The 19,958-nt window shown below is 36.7% G+C and overlaps 2 protein-coding genes across 3 annotated transcripts; one reads left to right on the forward strand and one right to left on the reverse strand.

Annotated features, from left to right (window-relative positions):
• The first annotated feature begins 1,262 nt into the window (after positions 1-1,262).
• LOC311276458 (uncharacterized protein) lies at positions 1,263-4,606 on the forward strand. The gene is made up of 4 exons (XM_084386122.1): positions 1,263-1,712; positions 2,235-2,324; positions 3,696-3,746; positions 4,238-4,606. Exons 1-4 carry the CDS (start codon positions 1,649-1,651, stop codon positions 4,360-4,362), a joined length of 330 nt encoding a protein of 109 aa, XP_084242248.1. The 5' UTR covers positions 1,263-1,648; the 3' UTR covers positions 4,363-4,606.
• A 1-nt stretch (position 4,607) lies between these two features.
• Positions 4,608-16,037, reverse strand: ceacam1 (CEA cell adhesion molecule 1). 2 transcript variants are annotated; one of them, XM_084386120.1, is made up of 17 exons: positions 15,765-16,037; positions 15,377-15,640; positions 15,009-15,281; positions 13,551-13,802; positions 13,099-13,377; positions 12,763-13,014; positions 11,693-11,968; positions 11,357-11,608; positions 10,288-10,563; positions 9,952-10,203; positions 8,893-9,168; positions 8,557-8,808; positions 7,484-7,759; positions 7,148-7,399; positions 6,293-6,568; positions 5,422-5,652; positions 4,608-5,297 (listed from the first exon to the last, which is right to left on the reverse strand). In XM_084386120.1, the coding sequence occupies exons 1-17, from the start codon at positions 16,009-16,011 to the stop codon at positions 5,209-5,211; spliced, it is 4,275 nt and encodes a 1,424-aa protein (XP_084242246.1). In that variant the 5' UTR covers positions 16,012-16,037; the 3' UTR covers positions 4,608-5,208. The 2 variants fall into 2 exon arrangements, with proteins under 2 accessions (XP_084242246.1, XP_084242247.1); XM_084386121.1 differs by lacking the exon at positions 5,422-5,652.
• Positions 16,038-19,958: the final 3,921 nt, after the last annotated feature.

The following is a 19,958-nucleotide window of genomic DNA, read 5'->3' on the forward strand; positions in this document are numbered from 1 at the left end:
TGTAGTGTGTGTGAGTGTATAAAATTGATATTTAATAAATATAATTGTTTTGGGGCATGATATTTTACAGTCTGAAAAAAAGTATCAAATTGAGTTTAAATTCAGAAGTTAATCCATGTGATTGAAGTAACTTCCAGTTGCTTTCAGAAACCATGCTTCAGAGTCAGTCAGTCTCAGACCGATAGGTCTCCTTCAGCTGAATGAATTGAAGTCCGTTGCTCTTTGATATTGTGTCACTGCACAAATACTGTTAAATACCTTTTGGCACCTACAATCTGATAAGCATCAGAAAACAAGCACTCGGCTGGGACATGTTATGGTGTGTACACACAAGAGTGTCAGATGACATGTGATATCAAGCTGAGTGATTCAGACGGTTAAAGATAGAATTACAGTGCAGGATATCTGTAAATCAGTGAGTTTCGAGACAACCCATGTGTACTTTACTTCTTTTATCAACTCAAATGTCTTGCACAACATTTCTTATATGTCAGAATGTGACAGGTAGATTTACAGGTAGAATCTAATTTCTCTTCATTATGTCTCTGTTCTGAAAGCCGACTTCAAGACATTGATTTAAAGTTAGAGGAAAAAGTATGAAAACTGGTTTTCTGCATAACAATAGATACAGTCTGTTTATAGTTTCATATAGTTATCAGACACTGTGTAAATATTCAGGGCAGAGTGAGGATTTAAGTATGTGATTTGAAATTGTGTGATGTTTATGGGTTTAATAACAGATAACACATCAACATGATTTCTGCAACTGTGAATCGGTGCCATTTGTTTTATTTCAGCTATTCTTGACGTGTGCAGGTCATGCCAAAGCATCTCAGGTAAAGTCAAAACTCTGAATAAAGAACTCCGCAAGATGTCATTTCTTCTTTTTTTTTTGAGAGTGTCTTCAGAAGGACGATATTTTTTCCCTATTTTGTTTTGCAGTTATACAATGGTTTTAGTCAAACCAGCATGTCTTTACAGTTTAATGAATGTGAGTGAATACAAGATTGATTATGGGGTGCATGCTTGATATCATTTAGCTGTTAAGGAATTTATTTTTTGGTCCTGAGTTGTTCATCAAATGTGACCCAGACCTCCAGGTGCTTATTCACAAGAACATACATCATGTTTCTTCCATGGCAAATCACTGTAACCGCATAATGTTATCAGACTTTGAAGGGTTTAGTGAAATATGAACTTTTGGGTTCCTGCAAAACAATCTAATGCAGAACATTTGGCACTTGACTTAATAGGTCTCAGTTGAACTGAACTAAGGTATAAATGTGATATGGTAAGAACAAGAAAAAATTCTGTGAGGGTTCATCAGAGTTTGAATTACAAAGGAGACATTGAAATTCGGCAAAATAATGGCAACCCTCATCACAGATCTTAGATGTTTCCATCAAAAAAAAAAAAAAAAAAATGCTGTCAGCAAGTCATTCACACTTCACCTCTAAAATTCTATCCAGCAAGTTGGGGCATAACCAGACGTGGATTTTGAGACCCAGATATCGGAGCTCTGTCATATAAATACTGTGCAACCCTAGATTTGAATAGAGAGTTCTCTTGAAAAGCAGGAGTCTTGAAGACCTAAAAGCATTCTTTTAGACAGTATTTCTCATTTTCTTTCTAAGTGCTTGTGAGAACGATGAAGTTCCAGGTGCTTCTGCTGGCCTTTGCTCTGGTGATTGCCACTAACATCCACTGTCAAGGTAAAAACATTTTTTTAAATATAATTACATTTAAGGTATGCTATATGTATATATTCTTTTTTTTTAGCTGTTATGTTATATTGCGTTGTAATGTTACAAACCAAACCAAAAATATATTGCTTGTTTTGCATTTGCATTTAGCTGTTAAATTACATCTGTTAAAGGGATAGTTCACCAAAAAATGAAAATTCTGTCATCATTTACTCTCCCTCAAGTTGTTCCAAACCTGTATGAATTTCTTCTTCTGAACTCAAGTGAAGATATTTTGAAGAATATGGTTAACCAAACAGTTGATGACCCCATTGATTTCCATGTGAAAAAAGTATGAAATATGAAAGTTAATGGGGTTCCATCAACTGTTTGGTTACCAACATTTTTCAAAATATCTTACATTTTTGGGTAAACTATTCCTTAACTAAACTATTAAATCCTTTTTTTTTCTTTTTTTTTAAATAAAATGTATGATATTAAATGTGTGATTTATTTGAATATTTGATGTTTCAATATTTGTCCTTGATGCAGCCCAGCCTCAGCTGAGAGATTCAGATCCATCTCCTGAGGTCAAAAGTCACGTTATGTCAAGAAGGCAGGTCAGGACATGCAACTGCAGTGGTAAGATGATACTCACATTTTGTGCATAAGGTTTTTACATATCTTACATATCAGAAATGTACATATCTGGAAACCTTCATGAGAGAGGTCTCCATCGACACAAATGGTTTAAAAATGACTTTTGAATGCGTCACAAAATACTAGGAGCCCCAAATCTCTTATATTTTCTTACACACTGACATACGATAAAACACTGATGCACAATGAATCAGAGGGAAATCATGACTGTGCGCATTTAAGGAAACAGGTTCAAAGCTATACTCTTACAACATGTAACGGGCTTGTTCCTCATTTCTTAAGGCATGAATTTTAAGGAAGCACTGAATCAGATAGTAGTCAGCATTTGAAGTGGATCAAAAAAGTTAATCAAAGTTGTCCTAAGACAAGAATGGATATTGTTCAAAATTCATGTATAACTTTGATGAAAGGTTTCGATCCACTTCAAATGTTGGCTACTGTAGTTATAGGGTGAATTCAGGGTGATTGGGACACTTTTTGCCACTGAGATGACTTGGAAAAAGTGTCTCAATCAACCTGAATTCACCCCTGTTATTGTATCGAGAAGACAAATCTTCATTTCTGTTATGAGTACCAGCACAGCTGATCGGTTTACATGACCTATCTACTGGCGATAGAAAGCTTAAACCAACCTAAAACCTGTTAAATGTTTTTCAAGCATTTCTACATTCTACATTTCTACATTCACTGTAAGCACTTAACTAAACATCTATTTGTCATACCTTCATGGAATGCAGTCAAGTCTGAAACATTGCTTGGGGGGAAAAAAAACTGTATTTGTTTAATGATCATTCAAGCATAAAATACAATATCAACTGAGGCGGAAATGCTAATATTATTTGGAGCTAACTTCTTTGCATAATAATTAATTAATTAAAAGTAAGACGGGGGAAAACATTAAAATTACTCAATCTTCTTAATGACAACTGATGCTAAATTGCTCATAAAACAATCTGAAATGCTTAATTATTTTGCTAACATGCTAAACTAAACTAAGTTGGCCGGTGAGCACGCTTTATTTACCCTGTGTCTTAAAGAAAATAACATTTATTACGCAACTCACTTGAAACTGTAGGTCTCGTAGAGCTTTTAATCTTTTAATTCCTTATATTACCATGACAATCATTTACTGCCTTGCGATTTCAGAATTGTTTTGCGGACTTTATTTGTTTTATGTGTTACAGCAATTAACCAGTAGTAAAGTGTCTCTCAGTGTGCTTCTTAAATGATGTGATGATGGAAGTTTTGATTCAGAATATATGACATTTTCTCTACTGTTTTACCATGACATGCAAACATATTTATAGTGTAAAAAGAGTCCTGTCATTTTGATTGATGTGGTGTTTTGCACAGGAAGAAGAATTTCTCTGGAGCAGAACTGTTCCTGTGAGCTGCCACGTCACAGTGAGTCACGCAACCTGTATTTACCCAGACCATTTTGACTTTTACGTTAAACAGACCAGATCATGAAACACTGGGACAACTTGCAGTTATATAAATGCTCCTGTATGAGTTTGTCTCATATTTATAATTTAATTTCCATATATAAAAAATCCACTAAATGTATTGTTCACCCACAAATGAATATTCTGTCATCATTTACTCACCCTCATGGGCATGGCCGTCTAAGCCTAAAAGTTTGTTGAATGTTGAATCAAATAATTAACAAAAATTCCAAGGTCCTTTTATTTATGTCTATTTGATGTTTTTCTCATTTAACACCATAATGACTTTAATGACTATTATCTTTTGGGTGTAATTTCTCAGCCAATCTGATGTCCGATTAATTTGTGATTAATTCGATTAATTAATCGCCACATTGTGTAATTAATACGATTTTTTTTTTTGGAATTCCGCTTAACAGCCCTATCCATTTTCCTTTCTTTTATTTTCAGGATTCCTCAGCAAAGAGCAGAGAGCTCTTTGCCAAAAGAAGGGGATTGCAACATTTAAAAAATGCCAACAGTTGACTGGAGGAGTCAGGAAGCAGAAGAAAGGCAACATCAGTATGCCGATTTAATCTCACAGTCACTATACACACAAACTATACGCCCCCACAGTTTTATACATGTACTTATTACAAAATATCTAAAGTAAGTAGTGTATACTGAACTACTTTTGTATCTGTAATATTCCAAAACATTTAATCTACCCAGTGTTCTAGGTTCAGTTTTTACAATTGGAAAAGATATACATATTGGAAAAAGATGTGCAAGTGCATTTAAATATAAAACAGGTTGCCAATAAAAAGAGAAGTTTGTTTGAATAATTTGCTTTTATTTAATTCCATAAAGAAAATAACATTTATATCATATATAACATTTCACATTTTTTTGATCTTTTAAATAATCACAAAATACATAAATCACACAGTAGGCATATCATTTTCCTTTAAGAAAACATTTCCTAATTGCGAGATATAAGAAACATAAACTTTGTGAAGTAAACAGAATTAGGATAATATGTCATTAGGATAAGTAATTTGCCAGAATTTGGTGCTTTTCCCAGAAAGAGATCGTTTCTATCACGCCTAAAAAAAGAATAATCCTGCATCTGTGAGGTTCAGCTTTAATTTAGAGTAAAGCATATTAAATGGGTGATTCATTAAATTACTGTCCAATTAATGATAGTAATAAATGTACCACATATATCGTTTTTAGAAAATAAATATATAGGCAAATAATGCAGTATGGTACATTAAAATGTAACCCCCTTTTGTTAGTTGCCAAAAGAGTGTTCCGTTAATAAATGCTTATGCCTGGCTTTCAATAATGTTTAAATATGTTTTAAAACTAATTTGAGCAGTTCAACTAATCTACAAGCCTCATTCAGAAATACCATATTCATCCTGACAGTAATATCAGTATTAGAGGCATTGCTCCAGCACAGGGAGGAGCAGAGCGATGAGAGCCGTCAGCAACACACTCGCCTGGACGCTGACAGCAGCATTGGGGTCTGTGGTAAAGATAGGGAGAGGATGGTTACTTCAAGAACACGGCATACAACTTCCTATTTCTGCATATTTTGACAATTAACCTCTATATTGCATGTTAACTGTTTTGTGTGAATTTGGGCTCACAATTGACGACTTGGCTGGTGTAGACCGTCACATTGGTCAAAGGGTTTTTGGCCACACAGGTGTAATTGCTGCCCAGGATATACTTTATAGGAACTTCTATGGTAGATTGATTTCCCACTATTGTGTTGTTTTCGATCCAATGATACTCAGCAAGTGGCTGAGACAGGGCTTGACAAGTCAACTTGGCGGGAATCCCTGGACTTACAATGATCTGCACACTCTGTGGTCCAACTGTTTAGTAAACACACAGAGGTTTAGTTTGTACAAAAAACAAGTCTTTTAAAGTCAGGTTTATATCAAAGTAATTAGGAGCCAAGCACTGAAGAACACCTTCAGACCATCCTGACATTTTGATAGACCCAACCGTTCTTGCACAGTTGAGAAATTAACAAATTCGACGAAGAGCACGCCAAAATGGACATGAGGCTGTTGCTCCACAGCGATTTGCTGTATTAAGATGAAATATGAGATAAGAAAAAATAATATTTTTATGTTATAACTTCTGAACAGGTTGACCAAAAATCACGAACAGTTCCCAATTTTTTCATGTTGGCCATTTTGAATTGTGTAGTAAAATGCTATGATTTATGAAAACAGTAGCGCATTGTTATGAAACGCTATGTCATCGCCACCATGCCCTGGTGATGTTTCAAAAAGTTTTAAGACAGCCACCTTGTGGTCAAAAAGTATAAAGAAATAAAAAAAATGCTAATATCTTTTGAATACTGAGTAATACTGAACACAATGATACCAATTATGCCATATTTGTTCAAATTCATTTCGTTTTTAGTTTAGTTCCCCTTTAGTGCTTAGCCCCTTATTTGCTGCTTACAGCTATATTTTAAACATGCATGTTTTTTATATTACTTACAGATGACCACAAGACCATATGGTTCACTGACATGCTCTTTCAATAAGTTTGTGGCGACGCACTCATATCGCCCGTCATCAGCGGTCTTCAGATTTTTGAAGGTCACAATGGTATTATCTCCTGAAAATGTAACTCCGTCTGATTGCTGGAAATTCTGGTTGTTTCGAAGCCAGTGGATTTTGTTGTAGGGACCCATCACATTACATTTGAGCTGCAGACTTTGAGACGCCAGAGGAATGAGACGATCAGGGGTCACTACCACTGAAGTGATGGGATCTGTAGAGTGTACAGAATATTATATTAGTCCATCTCACCGTGTTTTAAATAGTGTGATTATGTACCTTCTGGGGTCGCGTTTAACAGTAATCTTCATTGGAATTATCTTCATTTGAATGATTTTCAGTTTGTGGTCTGTATTGAATGTAATGCCATAAAAAATAAATGTACTGCAACATTTTAGAAATAAATTACTTTCTATTGAACTGTCCCTGTGTTTGTGTACAAAAAAACAAACAAAAAAACACTGCAACAGTGTAGTAACACTGCAACTACTGACTCTGATGAACTGGTTCTTTTTAGTGAATCAAAAACATACAGTGTAGCCAGACTCCCAGAGAGAATGACTCTCTTAGGATATTTGTGTGTGTGTGTGTGTAAATCAAAACATACATGCGACTAGTGTAGTCTGATTTCCAAACTTAGGATAGAATTTAATAGAATATACATAATATAGAATTTCTATATTATGTAAGCAAAATGTGCATAACTTTTCAAATGATCTCTTTCCATATGTAAAAAAAAAAAAAAAAAAAAAAAGGGTTAAAAAAGATACTGACAGGACACAAAAAGACCTACCTATTACAGTTAATTGCACTGAGGCGTTGCTGCTGCTGCCTGTGATGTTATTGAAGGCCATGCAGGTATACTTTCCACTATCGTTTAGTGAGAGAGCTGCGGTCAGATACACTGGGCCATCTCCCACTTTTGAACTATTGTGGAACCAGCTGTATTGACTTTGAGGACGAGAGACTACAGTACAGTTAAAGGCCACATTGGAGCCAGTCTGTGCAATGGTTGGGCCTTCGACTTTATGGTTCCATGGACCATCTGAAAGATGCCATATACATTGAAAATTATTGCCATGAACAATGATTCGAATGGACATGTTACAAATATATCTGTGTTACTCACAGTTGCCCATCAGGTCATAGGCTTGACTGGTCGAGTTGCTGATAGCGTTACTTGCTTCACACTTATAATGTCCGTCATCATTGAGAGAGAGATTTTGGAATCTCAAGGTGGAATTGTCATTGGTCAGAGTGATTCCATTTTCAGGATACAGGAACATGTTGTTCTTCATCCACTGAATGTGCTCAACATCTCCACTGGCAGTGCAGGTTAGTGTGAATGGTTGGTTGATGATTGGTTGCTGATTGCCCGCATTTACAATAACATCACTGACTGGATCTGAAATTTAGACAGAAAGGTTTTAGACAGATGACATCATATAAATGGATAGTTCACCCCCCAAAAATGTCATAAGTTACTCATCCTCATGTTGTTCCAAACATGTACAATATGCATTTCTTTATTCTGTAGAGCACAATACAAGATATTTTGAAGTAATTCTCAATGTTTTTTTTGTCGATACACTGAAAGTCAACGTGGTCCAGTGTTGTTTAAAACTCCATTGATTTTCATTGTACAGACTAAAACAGCTGGAACATTCTTCAAAACACCTTCTTTTATTGTTGCAGAGAAGAAAGGAAGTCATACCTGTTTGGACTCTGAGAGTAAAGGATGACAGAATACTCCATTTTTGGTGAACTATCTCTTTTAAGTAATTCTGGACCTTTCCTTATCACCCTATCCACTTTTTTTTTTCTTTTTTTTTTTTAAGAGCGTAGCGGTCATTTGTAACTTGAATGTGCGAAGCTGCTTCCAGTTATTTTAGCTGTACAAGTACAGTCTGTAATGCTGATTGATACTGCAAACTGGTATTTGTTATCTTATTATTTTTATGTATTATCATAATCATAAACACACTGGCAAATAGTTTTATTGTTTACTGCACTGTTATTCTTCAAGTTATTTACTTAGCGGAAAATGAACCAGAAGTCTTGCACATTCATAGAAAATGCTTACTTTAAATTGCAAAGTTAAGTTGATATAAGAACTCAACAGATGTGCTTACCTGCCTGTTGAACAACAGAACTGATAAAGTATTTAAAAAAAATACATTATTTGAAGGCCTAACAACTTACATTTTAAGGTTAACTGCACTGAGGCGTTGCTGCTGTTGCCTGTGATGTTATTGAAGGCCATGCAGGTGTACTGTCCGCTGACGTTTAGTGAGAGAGCTGCCGTCACATACACTGGGCCATCTCCCACTTTTGAACTATTGTGGAACCAGCTGTATTGACTTTGAGGACGAGAGACTGCAGTACAGTTAAAGGCCAAATTGGACCCAATCCCTGCAATGGTTGGACCTTCGACTTTCTGGTTCCATGGACCATCTGAAAGATGCCATATACATTGAAAATTATTGCCATGAACAATGATTCGAATGGACATGTTACAAATATATCTGTGTTACTCACAGTTGCCCATCAGGTCATAGGCTTGACTGGTCGAGTTGCTGATAGCGTTACTTGCTTCACACTTATAATGTCCGTCATCATTGAGAGAGAGATTTTGGAATCTCAAGGTGGAATTGTCATTGGTCAGAGTGATTCCATTTTCAGGATACAGGAACATGTTGTTCTTCATCCACTGAATGTGCTCAACATCTCCACTGGCAGTGCAGGTTAGTGTGAATGGTTGGTTGATGATTGGTTGCTGATTGCCCGCATTTACAATAACATCACTGACTGGATCTGAAATTTAGACAGAAAGGTTTTAGACAGATGACATCATATAAATGGATAGTTCACCCCAAAAAATGTCATAAGTTACTCATCCTCATGTTGTTCCAAACATGTACAATATGCATTTCTTTATTCTGTAGAGCACAATACAAGATATTTTGAAGTAATTCTCAATGTTTTTTGTCGATACACTGAAAGTCAACGTGGTCCAGTGTTGTTTAAAACTCCATTGACTTTCATTGTACAGACTAAAACAGCTGGAACATTCTTCAAAATACCTTCTTTTATTGTTGCAGAGAAAAAAGGAAGTCATACCTGTTTGGACTTTGAGAGTAAAGGATGACAGAATACTCCATTTTTGGTGAACTATCTCTTTTAAGTAATTCTGGACCTTTCCTTATCACCCTATCCACTCTTTTTTTTATTTTTTTTATAAGAGCGTAGCGGTCATTTGTAACTTGAATGTGCGAAGCTGCAGTTATTTTTGCTGTACAAGTACAGTCTGTAATGCTGATACTGCAAACTGGTATTTGTTATTTTATTGTTTTTATTTATTATCATAATCATAAACACACTGGCAAATAGTTTTATTGTTTATGCACTGTTATTCTTCAAGTTATTTACTTAGCAGAAAATGAACCAGAAGTCTTGCTCATTCATAGAAAATGCTTACTTTAAATTGCAAAGTTAAGTTGATATAAGAACTCAACAGATGTGCTTACCTGCCTGTTGAACAACAGAACTGATAAAGTATTAAAAAAGCATACATTATTTGAAGGCCTAACAACTTACATTTTAAGGTTAACTGCACTGAGGCGTTGCTGCTGTTGCCTGTGATGTTATTGAAGGCCATGCAGGTGTACTGTCCGCTGACGTTTAGTGAGAGAGCTGCGGTCACATACACTGGGCCATCTCCCACTTTTGAACTATTGTGGAACCAGCTGTATTGACTTTGAGGACGAGAGACTGCAGTACAGTTAAAGGCCAAATTGGACCCAATCCCTGCAATGGTTGGGCCTTCGACTTTCTGGTTCCATGGACCATCTGAAAGATGCCAAATACATTGAAAATTATTCCCATGAACAATGATTCGAATGGACATGTTACAAATATATCTGTGTTACTCACAGTTGCCCATCAGGTCATAGGCTTGACTGGTCGAGTTGCTGATAGCGTTACTTGCTTCACACTTATAATGTCCGTCATCATTGAGAGAGAGATTTTGGAATCTCAAGGTGGAATTGTCATTGGTCAGAGTGATTCCATTTTCAGGATACAGGAACATGTTGTTCTTCATCCACTGAATGTGCTCAACATCTCCACTGGCAGTGCAGGTTAGTGTGAATGGTTGGTTGATGATTGGTTGCTGATTGCCCGCATTTACAATAACATCACTGACTGGATCTGAAATTTAGACATAAAGGTTTTAGACAGATGACATCATATAAATGGATAGTTCACCCCCCAAAAATGTCATAAGTTACTCATCCTCATGTTGTTCCAAACATGTACAATATGCATTTCTTTATTCTGTAGAGCACAATACAAGATATTTTGAAGTAATTCTCAATGTTTTTTGTCGATACACTGAAAGTTAATGTGGTCCAGTGTTGTTTAGGTCCATTGACTTTCATTGTACAGACTAAAACAGCTGGAAAATTCTTCAAAATACCTTCTTTTATTGTTGCAGAGAAGAAAGGAAGTCATACCTGTTTGGACTCTGAGAGTAAAGGATGACAGAATTCTCCATTTTTGGTGAACTATCTCTTTTAAGTAATTCTGGACCTTTCCTTATCACCCTATCCATTTATTTTTTCTTTTCTTTTTTAAATAAGAGCGTAGTGGTCATCTATAACTTGAATGTGCGAAGCTGCTTCCAGTTATTTTAGCTGTACAAGTACAGTCTGTAATGCTGATTGATACTGCAAACTGGTATTTGTTATCTTATTATTTATGTATTATCATAATCATAAACACACTGGCAAATAATTTTACCGTTTACTGCACTGTTATTCTTCAAGTTATTTACCTAGCGGAAAATGAACCAGAAGTCTTGCACATTCATAGAAAATGCTTACTTTAAATTGCAAAGTTAAGTTGATATAAGAACTCAACAGATGTGCTTACCTGCCTGTTGAACAACAGAACTGATAAAGTATTAAAAAAGCATACATTATTTGAAGGCCTAACAACTTACATTTTAAGGTTAACTGCACTGAGGCGTTGCTGCTGTTGCCTGTGATGTTATTGAAGGCCATGCAGGTGTACTGTCCGCTGACGTTTAGTGAGAGAGCTGCCGTCACATACACTGGGCCATCTCCCACTTTTGAACTATTGTGGAACCAGCTGTATTGACTTTGAGGACGAGAGACTGCAGTACAGTTAAAGGCCAAATTGGACCCAATCCCTGCAATGGTTGGACCTTCGACTTTCTGGTTCCATGGACCATCTGAAAGATGCCAAATACATTGAAAATGATTCCCATGAACAATGATTCGAATGGACATGTTACAAATATTTCTGTCTTACTCACAGTTGACGATCAGGTCATAGGCGTGACTGGTCGAGTTGCTAATAGTGTTACTTGCTTCACACTTATAATGTCCGTCATCATTGAGAGAGAGATTTTGGAATCTCAAGGTGGAATTGTCATTGGTCAGAGTGATTCCATTTTCAGGATACAGGAACATGTTGTTCTTCATCCACTGAATGTGCTCAACATCTCCACTGGCAGTGCAGGTTAGTGTGAATGGTTGGTTGATGATTGGTTGCTGATTGCCCGCGTTTACAATAACATCACTGACTGGATCTGAAATTTAGACATAAAGGTTTTAGACAGATGACATCAAATAAATGGATAGGTCACCCCCCAAAAATGTCATAAGTTACTCATCCTCATGTTGTTCCAAACATGTACAATATGCATTTCTTTATTCTGTAGAGCACAATACAAGATATTTTGAAGTAATTCTCAATGTTTTTTGTCGATACACTGAAAGTCAATGTGGTCCAGTGTTGTTTAGGTCCATTGACTTTCATTGTACAGACTAAAACAGCTGGAACATTCTTCAAAATACCTTCTTTTATTGTTGCAGAGAAAAAAGGAAGTCATACCTGTTTGGACTCTGAGAGTAAAGGATGACAGAATTCTCCATTTTTGGTGAACTATCTCTTTTAAGTAATTCTGGACCTTTCCTTATCACCCTATCCATTTATTTTTTCTTTTCTTTTTTAAATAAGAGCGTAGTGGTCATCTATAACTTGAATGTGCGAAGCTGCTTCCAGTTATTTTAGCTGTACAAGTACAGTCTGTAATGCTGATTGATACTGCAAACTGGTATTTGTTATCTTATTATTTATGTATTATCATAATCATAAACACACTGGCAAATAATTTTACCGTTTACTGCACTGTTATTCTTCAAGTTATTTACCTAGCGGAAAATGAACCAGAAGTCTTGCACATTCATAGAAAATGCTTACTTTAAATTGCAAAGTTAAGTTGATATAAGAACTCAACAGATGTGCTTACCTGCCTGTTGAACAACAGAACTGATAAAGTATTTTAAAAAGCATACATTATTTGAAGGCCTAACAACTTACATTTTAAGGTTAACTGCACTGAGGCGTTGCTGCTGTTGCCTGTGATGTTATTGAAGGCCATGCAGGTGTACTGTCCGCTGACGTTTAGTGAGAGAGCTGCCGTCACATACACTGGGCCATCTCCCACTTTTGAACTATTGTGGAACCAGCTGTATTGACTTTGAGGACGAGAGACTGCAGTACAGTTAAAGGCCAAATTGGACCCAATCCCTGCAATGGTTGGACCTTCGACTTTCTGGTTCCATGGACCATCTGAAAGATGCCAAATACATTGAAAATTATTCCCATGAACAATGATTCGAATGGACATGTTACAAATATATCTGTGTTACTCACAGTTGACGATCAGGTCATAGGCGTGACTGGTCGAGTTGCTGATAGCGTTACTTGCTTCACACTTATAATGTCCGTCATCATTGAGAGAGAGATTTTGGAATCTCAAGGTGGAATTGTCATTGGACAAAGTGATTCCATTTTCAGGATACAGGAACATGTCGTTCTTCATCCACTGAATGTGCTCAACATCTCCACTGGCAGTGCAGGTTAGTGTGAATGGTTGGTTGATGATTGGTTGCTGATTGTCCATATTCACCACCATAACAGTGGTGACAGGAGCTAAATTTCATACCAAGAAATAAATTAAATAATAAATTAAATAATATATATATATATATAAACTACATTTCCAACCATTTCAGATTTTAAAAACAATCAGGCTGTCAAAAAATCTCACACTTTAAAACTAACACTAATTTCAGTTAAGCAAAGTACTGAATTGAATCACTCACCAAGTACAGTTAACTGCACTGAGGCATTGCTGCTAATGCCTGTGATGTTATTGAAGGCCATGCAGGTGTACTGTCCACTATGGTTTTGTTGGAGAGCTGCAGTCACATACACTGAGCCCTCTGCCACTTTTGAGCCACTGAAAAACCAGCTGTATTGACTTTGAGGACGAGAGACAGAAGAACAGCTGAATGTCACGTTGGATCCCACTTTGACTAGATCTGGACCAGAGGCTGTTGTGTTGATTGGGCCATCTAGTAAATACATGAATTGAGTTAACTTTCTGTTTCATGTTATACTGGTGCACTATTTTTAACATTGTAATACACATAACTAACAATGAAGTACACAAAGATTTGAGCAGTTCTTTGAAATCATACAATATCAATTTTAGAATATTAATAGTTTTTTAACGTTGTTGAAAGAAGTTTCTTAATACAATAAAATACAATAAAACTAATATTTTTAAATATTACAATTTAAAAGAACTGTTTCTATTTTAATATATTTAAAATTGAAATTTATTCAATCTACTTTGAATCAATTAAATCAATTAAATCAATGAATCAATTAAACTTTAATTGAATTATTACTGTAATTTACAAAGCTGGATTTTCTGCATCATTACTCCAGTCTTCAGTGTCACATGATCCTTCAGAAATCATTCTAATATGATGATTTGCTGCTCAAGAAACATTTCTAATTGTTTTAATGTTCCATCTAAAGAACTAGATTAAAGCAATAAGCCCAAAGAAGCCGTGCCTAACAACGCCCCTTAGCTGTCTAAATTCACTGTAAACTATGGCTTCACTGGGCTTATTGCAAAAACAGTTGAACCATAAAATATACTTATTTTAATATTTATCTTATTCATAAAATAAACAGAGCAGTAATACTGATGTAATGGTCACAGGTGTAGGATATGTTTGTAGAGTAATTTACAACAGCTTTGAACACGGTTCAACCAATCAGAATCAAGGACCGGAAATATACTTATAATATATAATTATATAAAGTATACAGCTTTTCTATAGAATACCATGGATTCAAATCGAATGATTCAACTCACTTAAACTATAAGGTGTGTAAATAATGAAGATGTTTGAATTCATGAAATTATTTTGTAGGAACTAAATAAATTATTTATAAATAATAACTATAAATCAAGATCCAACATAAAAAAAAACTTCACAGCTCAGTATTATCTAACACTAAAACTTTTTTGTCATTTCACCTAAAAAGTGTTCAGATGGAATAAATCTCACAAATGCTGATGTTCAGATGAAAAGCACAGATTAATAAGAACATAACTATTTAATAAATGTGTTGCGATGACATTTAACAACCATTTATTTATGGTCAAGAGAGAAATTTATGGTGGGAAGACATATTGCCCCCATCTTAATCTATACAGTATTCATAGGAAACAAAGATGTTCTGGAAATATCTATCCTACTCACAGTTGACCGTAAGGTTGTAGGGCTGGCTGCTAATGTTGCTGACAGCATTACTAGCTGCACACTGGTACAATCCGTCATCACTAAGAGTGAGTTTTTTAAAGCTCAAGGTTGAGTTGCCATTGAAAAAAGTGATCGTATTGTCGGCGTACAGGTACATGTTGTTCTTCATCCACTGAATGGAGTCCACTGGCCCCACAACATTACAGCTTAGATTAAAAGGCTTGTGTTCTACTGGAGAGCCTGATGGATTCACTGCCACTGCTGATATTGGGTCTAAATAAACAAAGAACAACAATGTATTGGTGATAAAAAGATCACAAGATCAAGCATAAGAAATGTAGACAAACATATTTCGAGAGTGTTCTCACCAACTATACGAATAGTTTTTGTCACTGCAGCATATCTGAGCGTGACTTCATTTCTGGCAACGCAGGTGTACTGTCCCGTTCTGTTCTGGGTAGTGTCTGTAAGATTATAACTCGAACTATAGACATTCAGAGGATTGCCATTGTATGTCCAGTAGAGAGAAGCTGTTGGTTTGGACTCAGCAGAGCATGACAGAGAAATGGCCGAACCAGAAGTATATACCATGTTGTCTGGCGAGACTGTCATTCTCAGGTTATTAGGCCCATCTAAACACATAAAACCAATTCAGATTGAGCTTTTGAAACATGTTATTGTCAGCTGCCCCTCCTTATCTATGCCATTTGAAGGAATATGTAGTGAAATCAACACTTTGTGCTGTTATATACTCACAGCTTATTGAGAGATTCATTTGAATACTCTCTCCCTTGCTGATGTTGTTCACCACAATACACTTGAAGGGACCTTCGTCGTACCGCGTCACACCACTGATGACGAGATTTCGTCCATTGTTGCTGAGCTGAACTCTTCCTCCCGCTGTGACTGCAGAGCTGCCGTTCTGCCATGAAAACCACAGTGGCGTGCCGCTGGCGTTGCATGTGAACGTCACGGTGTCGTTAAACTCCACCAGGTTTGTCATGCTTACATCTGCAGTAACATTACTGACAGGCTCTACAAGTTAACAGAAATTGTTTTTAGCACAAGAGTTTCTGCAAGCTCAAAGCATTATCTATATCAGTGTATAGTAGACCTTAACTTTTCACATTATCAATCCATTCCTTTATCTGCACCCCCTCAACAAAATCATCTGTTCACCGTATAAGTACAGAGTACATGTAAACCTATACTGTCGTCAGACATCATGCTGTTATCTAAGCCAGTGGTTCCCAAACTTTTTGAAAGCATGGCATCCCTTTGTAGTGTTTTATTTCCCACGGCACCCCAACCCAATTAAACTAAACGTACATGTGTATATGTTTAATATTATTATGAAAATAGCATATAAATGATCAAATTGACTTGTTTTATCAAACAACTTGTTGAGAAAAATAAGAATATTAAAACAATTATTTTAATTTTGTGTCATTTAACCACTTTTTACACTCACTGAAGTTAGCAGAGCAGCATGTGGGACATGCCAAATTCACATAGCCTACATCTAATTGAAGAAAATGGTATAAAATGACAAAAACACATTTCAAGAGATGTATCATTGTAGCCTACTTCTATGTGTGTAAATGTTTGTTGATTTATCATAAAACCTCAGAATTTCATTATTTTGCATTATGTTCATGATGACTGAGTGATTCTGACGAGGACACGAGTGATTTTGGCCCATCGATTAAATTAAATCTAGATGAGCAAACAACAAATGAAGCATAAACAGCAGCATGAATTTATTATGAATGCATCACAACAGACATAGGCTTAACACCGTGTCCTAACCAGACGTGACGCGACGCCGCAACACGCGATAAAGGGTATCTTTTCCCAGATTGTCCTAACCAGCCGCGACGGCGACACGCGATGATTCTATTTAGAAACGGTTTCTATTTTTGCGACATCGCGACTGTAACAGAAAGTGATCATCTCAGGTAGCCTACTGTTTATGTGCTTTATTTAATGTATTGTATAGCGGTACTGAAATCAACAATTCACCTCAGATCTTCAACATAAATAAAAGTGAACAAGAACATTCAAATTGTTAACAGACAAGTATGACAACGATTGTTTCAGTAAGTGATTTGAACCAATTATAATTACTTTATGTGGGAAGCATTAGAACAAAACACATTTAAAGATTGATACTTATAATAATAACCAACTCCAATTCAATTTTTTCTTTAGTTTCTCATTTGCTTTGTTCAAACCTGACCTTATAACTTAAAAAATTAACTAAAATATCTGTGCATGGAACCGTGTCGCGGTCATTTTAATGGGATACATGTGCCTGCTTTTGCGAGCACAGCCTCTTGATACTAGCCTGACTACGTCAGACTTCTTACTTCCGCCCAATTTCATTTCGCTTCTGTACTCAGTCTGAGACAGCGTAATAGCTTTCCGTTTTCCTCCGGCCTGAAAACAGCCGGCCAATCAACGAACAGAGGGCGGGCTGAGAGCCGTGACGTAGACACTGATTGCATGGGCGTCAGTTTGGTTTGAAATGTGCTGGGGACAGAGACGCATTCGGAAGTGCATTTTCAGAAGTGCTGGGTACAATGACGCATTCAATTTTTTTCTCTCTTTCGCGCAGGTTATGTTTTGAAAGACGATGTCCTGTAGCTCAGGCACGGCCCCACTTTTCAACAGGCCCACCCAAAAAAAAAAAAAAAAAAAACTTTTACTATATTCTAATTTTGTCAATAATAAAAAAAAAATCGCCAATAAGCTCATAATTTGTGCTAAAATAGTGTTTAGTTTTAAAAAACATTTAAAAAAGCTGGTTATATTTTGATGTTTCTGCGCAAGTTCAGCAGACAGTGAGGTTCGGGTTTGTTCCGATCAGAGCTCGTGAGTGGAGAGCGCATTTCTGAATATTCCGCTCCGCTCGTTCATTCCACAGGGTCGCTCGCTCAACACAGATGTCCTGTTGCCTGGTTCGAAAATATGTGGAATAAGGGCTGCTTCCGACTAAAAGTTTTTTTCCTAGTCGACTAGTAGGCTAGTTGTTCATTTAAGTCATTCGTGGACAAATTGCCCCTTTATATTAATTTAATTACTTATATAGCCTACAGGATAATGAGCGTTTACGTAATATAGCCGCACTCAAGCGCACGACCGCACGCATAAAACTTGCCACAAAGAACCGGTAAAAGTAATGATTATGACTGCGTCTAAATGTGTCTAAATACGCTGTGAATGTGAATGTGCATTATACGCTGAGTTTCGGTTCATTTATGAGACGAACTTCAATGTCGTGATTATCTGCTATAGGCCTATTTACTTATTATTTATTAAATCCATTGGTTCATGAAACATTGATTAAAATTAAGATATAATTAATACAAAACGAAATTCACTTTAAAGAAAGGCAGCTGTTCTGTTTGAGGTCTCTGTGAAAGTTTTAAAGCAGTCTTTTAGTGCCGCTTTCAGAGCGCTCGCATCTGTAACCGAGAACTGACACGTTGTTTTTTCCCTCATAAATGCGAACACGGAAAAAAATATAAAATGAATATTATGTTTTTTTGTTGGGTCAGACAATGATTACCAAATTTCTCTCTCATATTGCTCCTCACAACCACTGAAAACGGTCAAAAAAATCGAACCAAAAGTCAAATTAATATGGACGGAAGTTAAAAGTGGTGGGTACAAAATGACTCATGACGAAATCTGGTGGGTACGCGTCCCCCCCGAAATCGACGCCTATGACTGATTGTACCGTGGATGCGTAGATTTACTTCACATAATCTGCAAAAGTCGTTCACAGCCATGTTCACTCCGGTATTTCGCTCGATGGTTTTGTTTTCGCATCATACTCATAGACTGTAAAAAATAGATCATACTACATGTGTTTACAGTGGAAGTTAGATGCGGCTGAGCATGCGCATAACACACGCCATAACCAAACGTTATGTGATTGGCTTACGGGAACCAATGATTTTAAACTTCAGACAAGCGCCTCCCCGCGAGAAAGAAAACGCTTTTCAATAGGCGGATCTTTTGTGACGTCATTGTTTATGTTTGCCGCGTTGCATCACGGGAATCGTGTGGCAGGAAACACCGCTAGATACCTGTAATTTGATTGTTTTGCACGTTTGGAGGAGGATTTAGAGAAGAGGATGGTTCACTCTTGCTGTGTGGTCGATTGTACGGCTCGTTGGGGGCCTGATAAAAAGTTTTTTCGAATTCCCTCCGAAAAGGATCGCGAAAAACGAAAGAAATGGTTGCGTGCAATTAGGCGATTGAACCTGGACGCTCCGAAGCCTGGATTCCTAACGTTACTGATCGAGTTTGTGAGGCTTATTTTGTTCATGGTAGGCCTGAGTCTTAGTGACTATGTATTTATAGAAGATTGAATAAAATAAAAAATAATAAAACTGAGTCAAATCAACCGAGTCATATGTTTTCGCGTTCTGATTCAGGTGTCCCAAAATCCACAGCACCCAGACTACCGTATTTTCCGCACTATAAGTAGAGGCGCACCTTCAATGAATGGCCTATTTTGTAACTGTTTTCATATATAGGGCGCACCGGGTTATAAGGCGCATAGAATAGAAGATACTGCAGTCAAACGTTTGATTGGGTTTGCGTTATGCAGTGGTCACCAACCTTTTCAAGCCTATAAGATCACATCCAAGTCCAAATGTAAACCAAGATCTTCCACTTGCAAAAAAATATGAAAAAAACAAGTGGCCGAGCTGTAAAACCTTGTTTATACTCGACGCGTCCGCATGAGCGCGAAGGTAATAAAAAAACTAATATCCGTCTGCTCGGGCAGATTCGGCTTAACAGCGCGCGCGCCTCCGCATCCGCAGATGCACGACTTTGAGCCGAATCTGCCCGAGCAGACGGATATAAGTACATCTCATCATCACCCAGTTTGCGCGTCTAAATCAGTTGTATGGTCTGGTGTTCAGTCTAAAACAA

This window comes from Rutilus rutilus (genome assembly GCF_951802725.1).
Source record: "Rutilus rutilus genome assembly, chromosome: 17".
NCBI lineage: Eukaryota > Metazoa > Chordata > Actinopteri > Cypriniformes > Leuciscidae > Rutilus > Rutilus rutilus.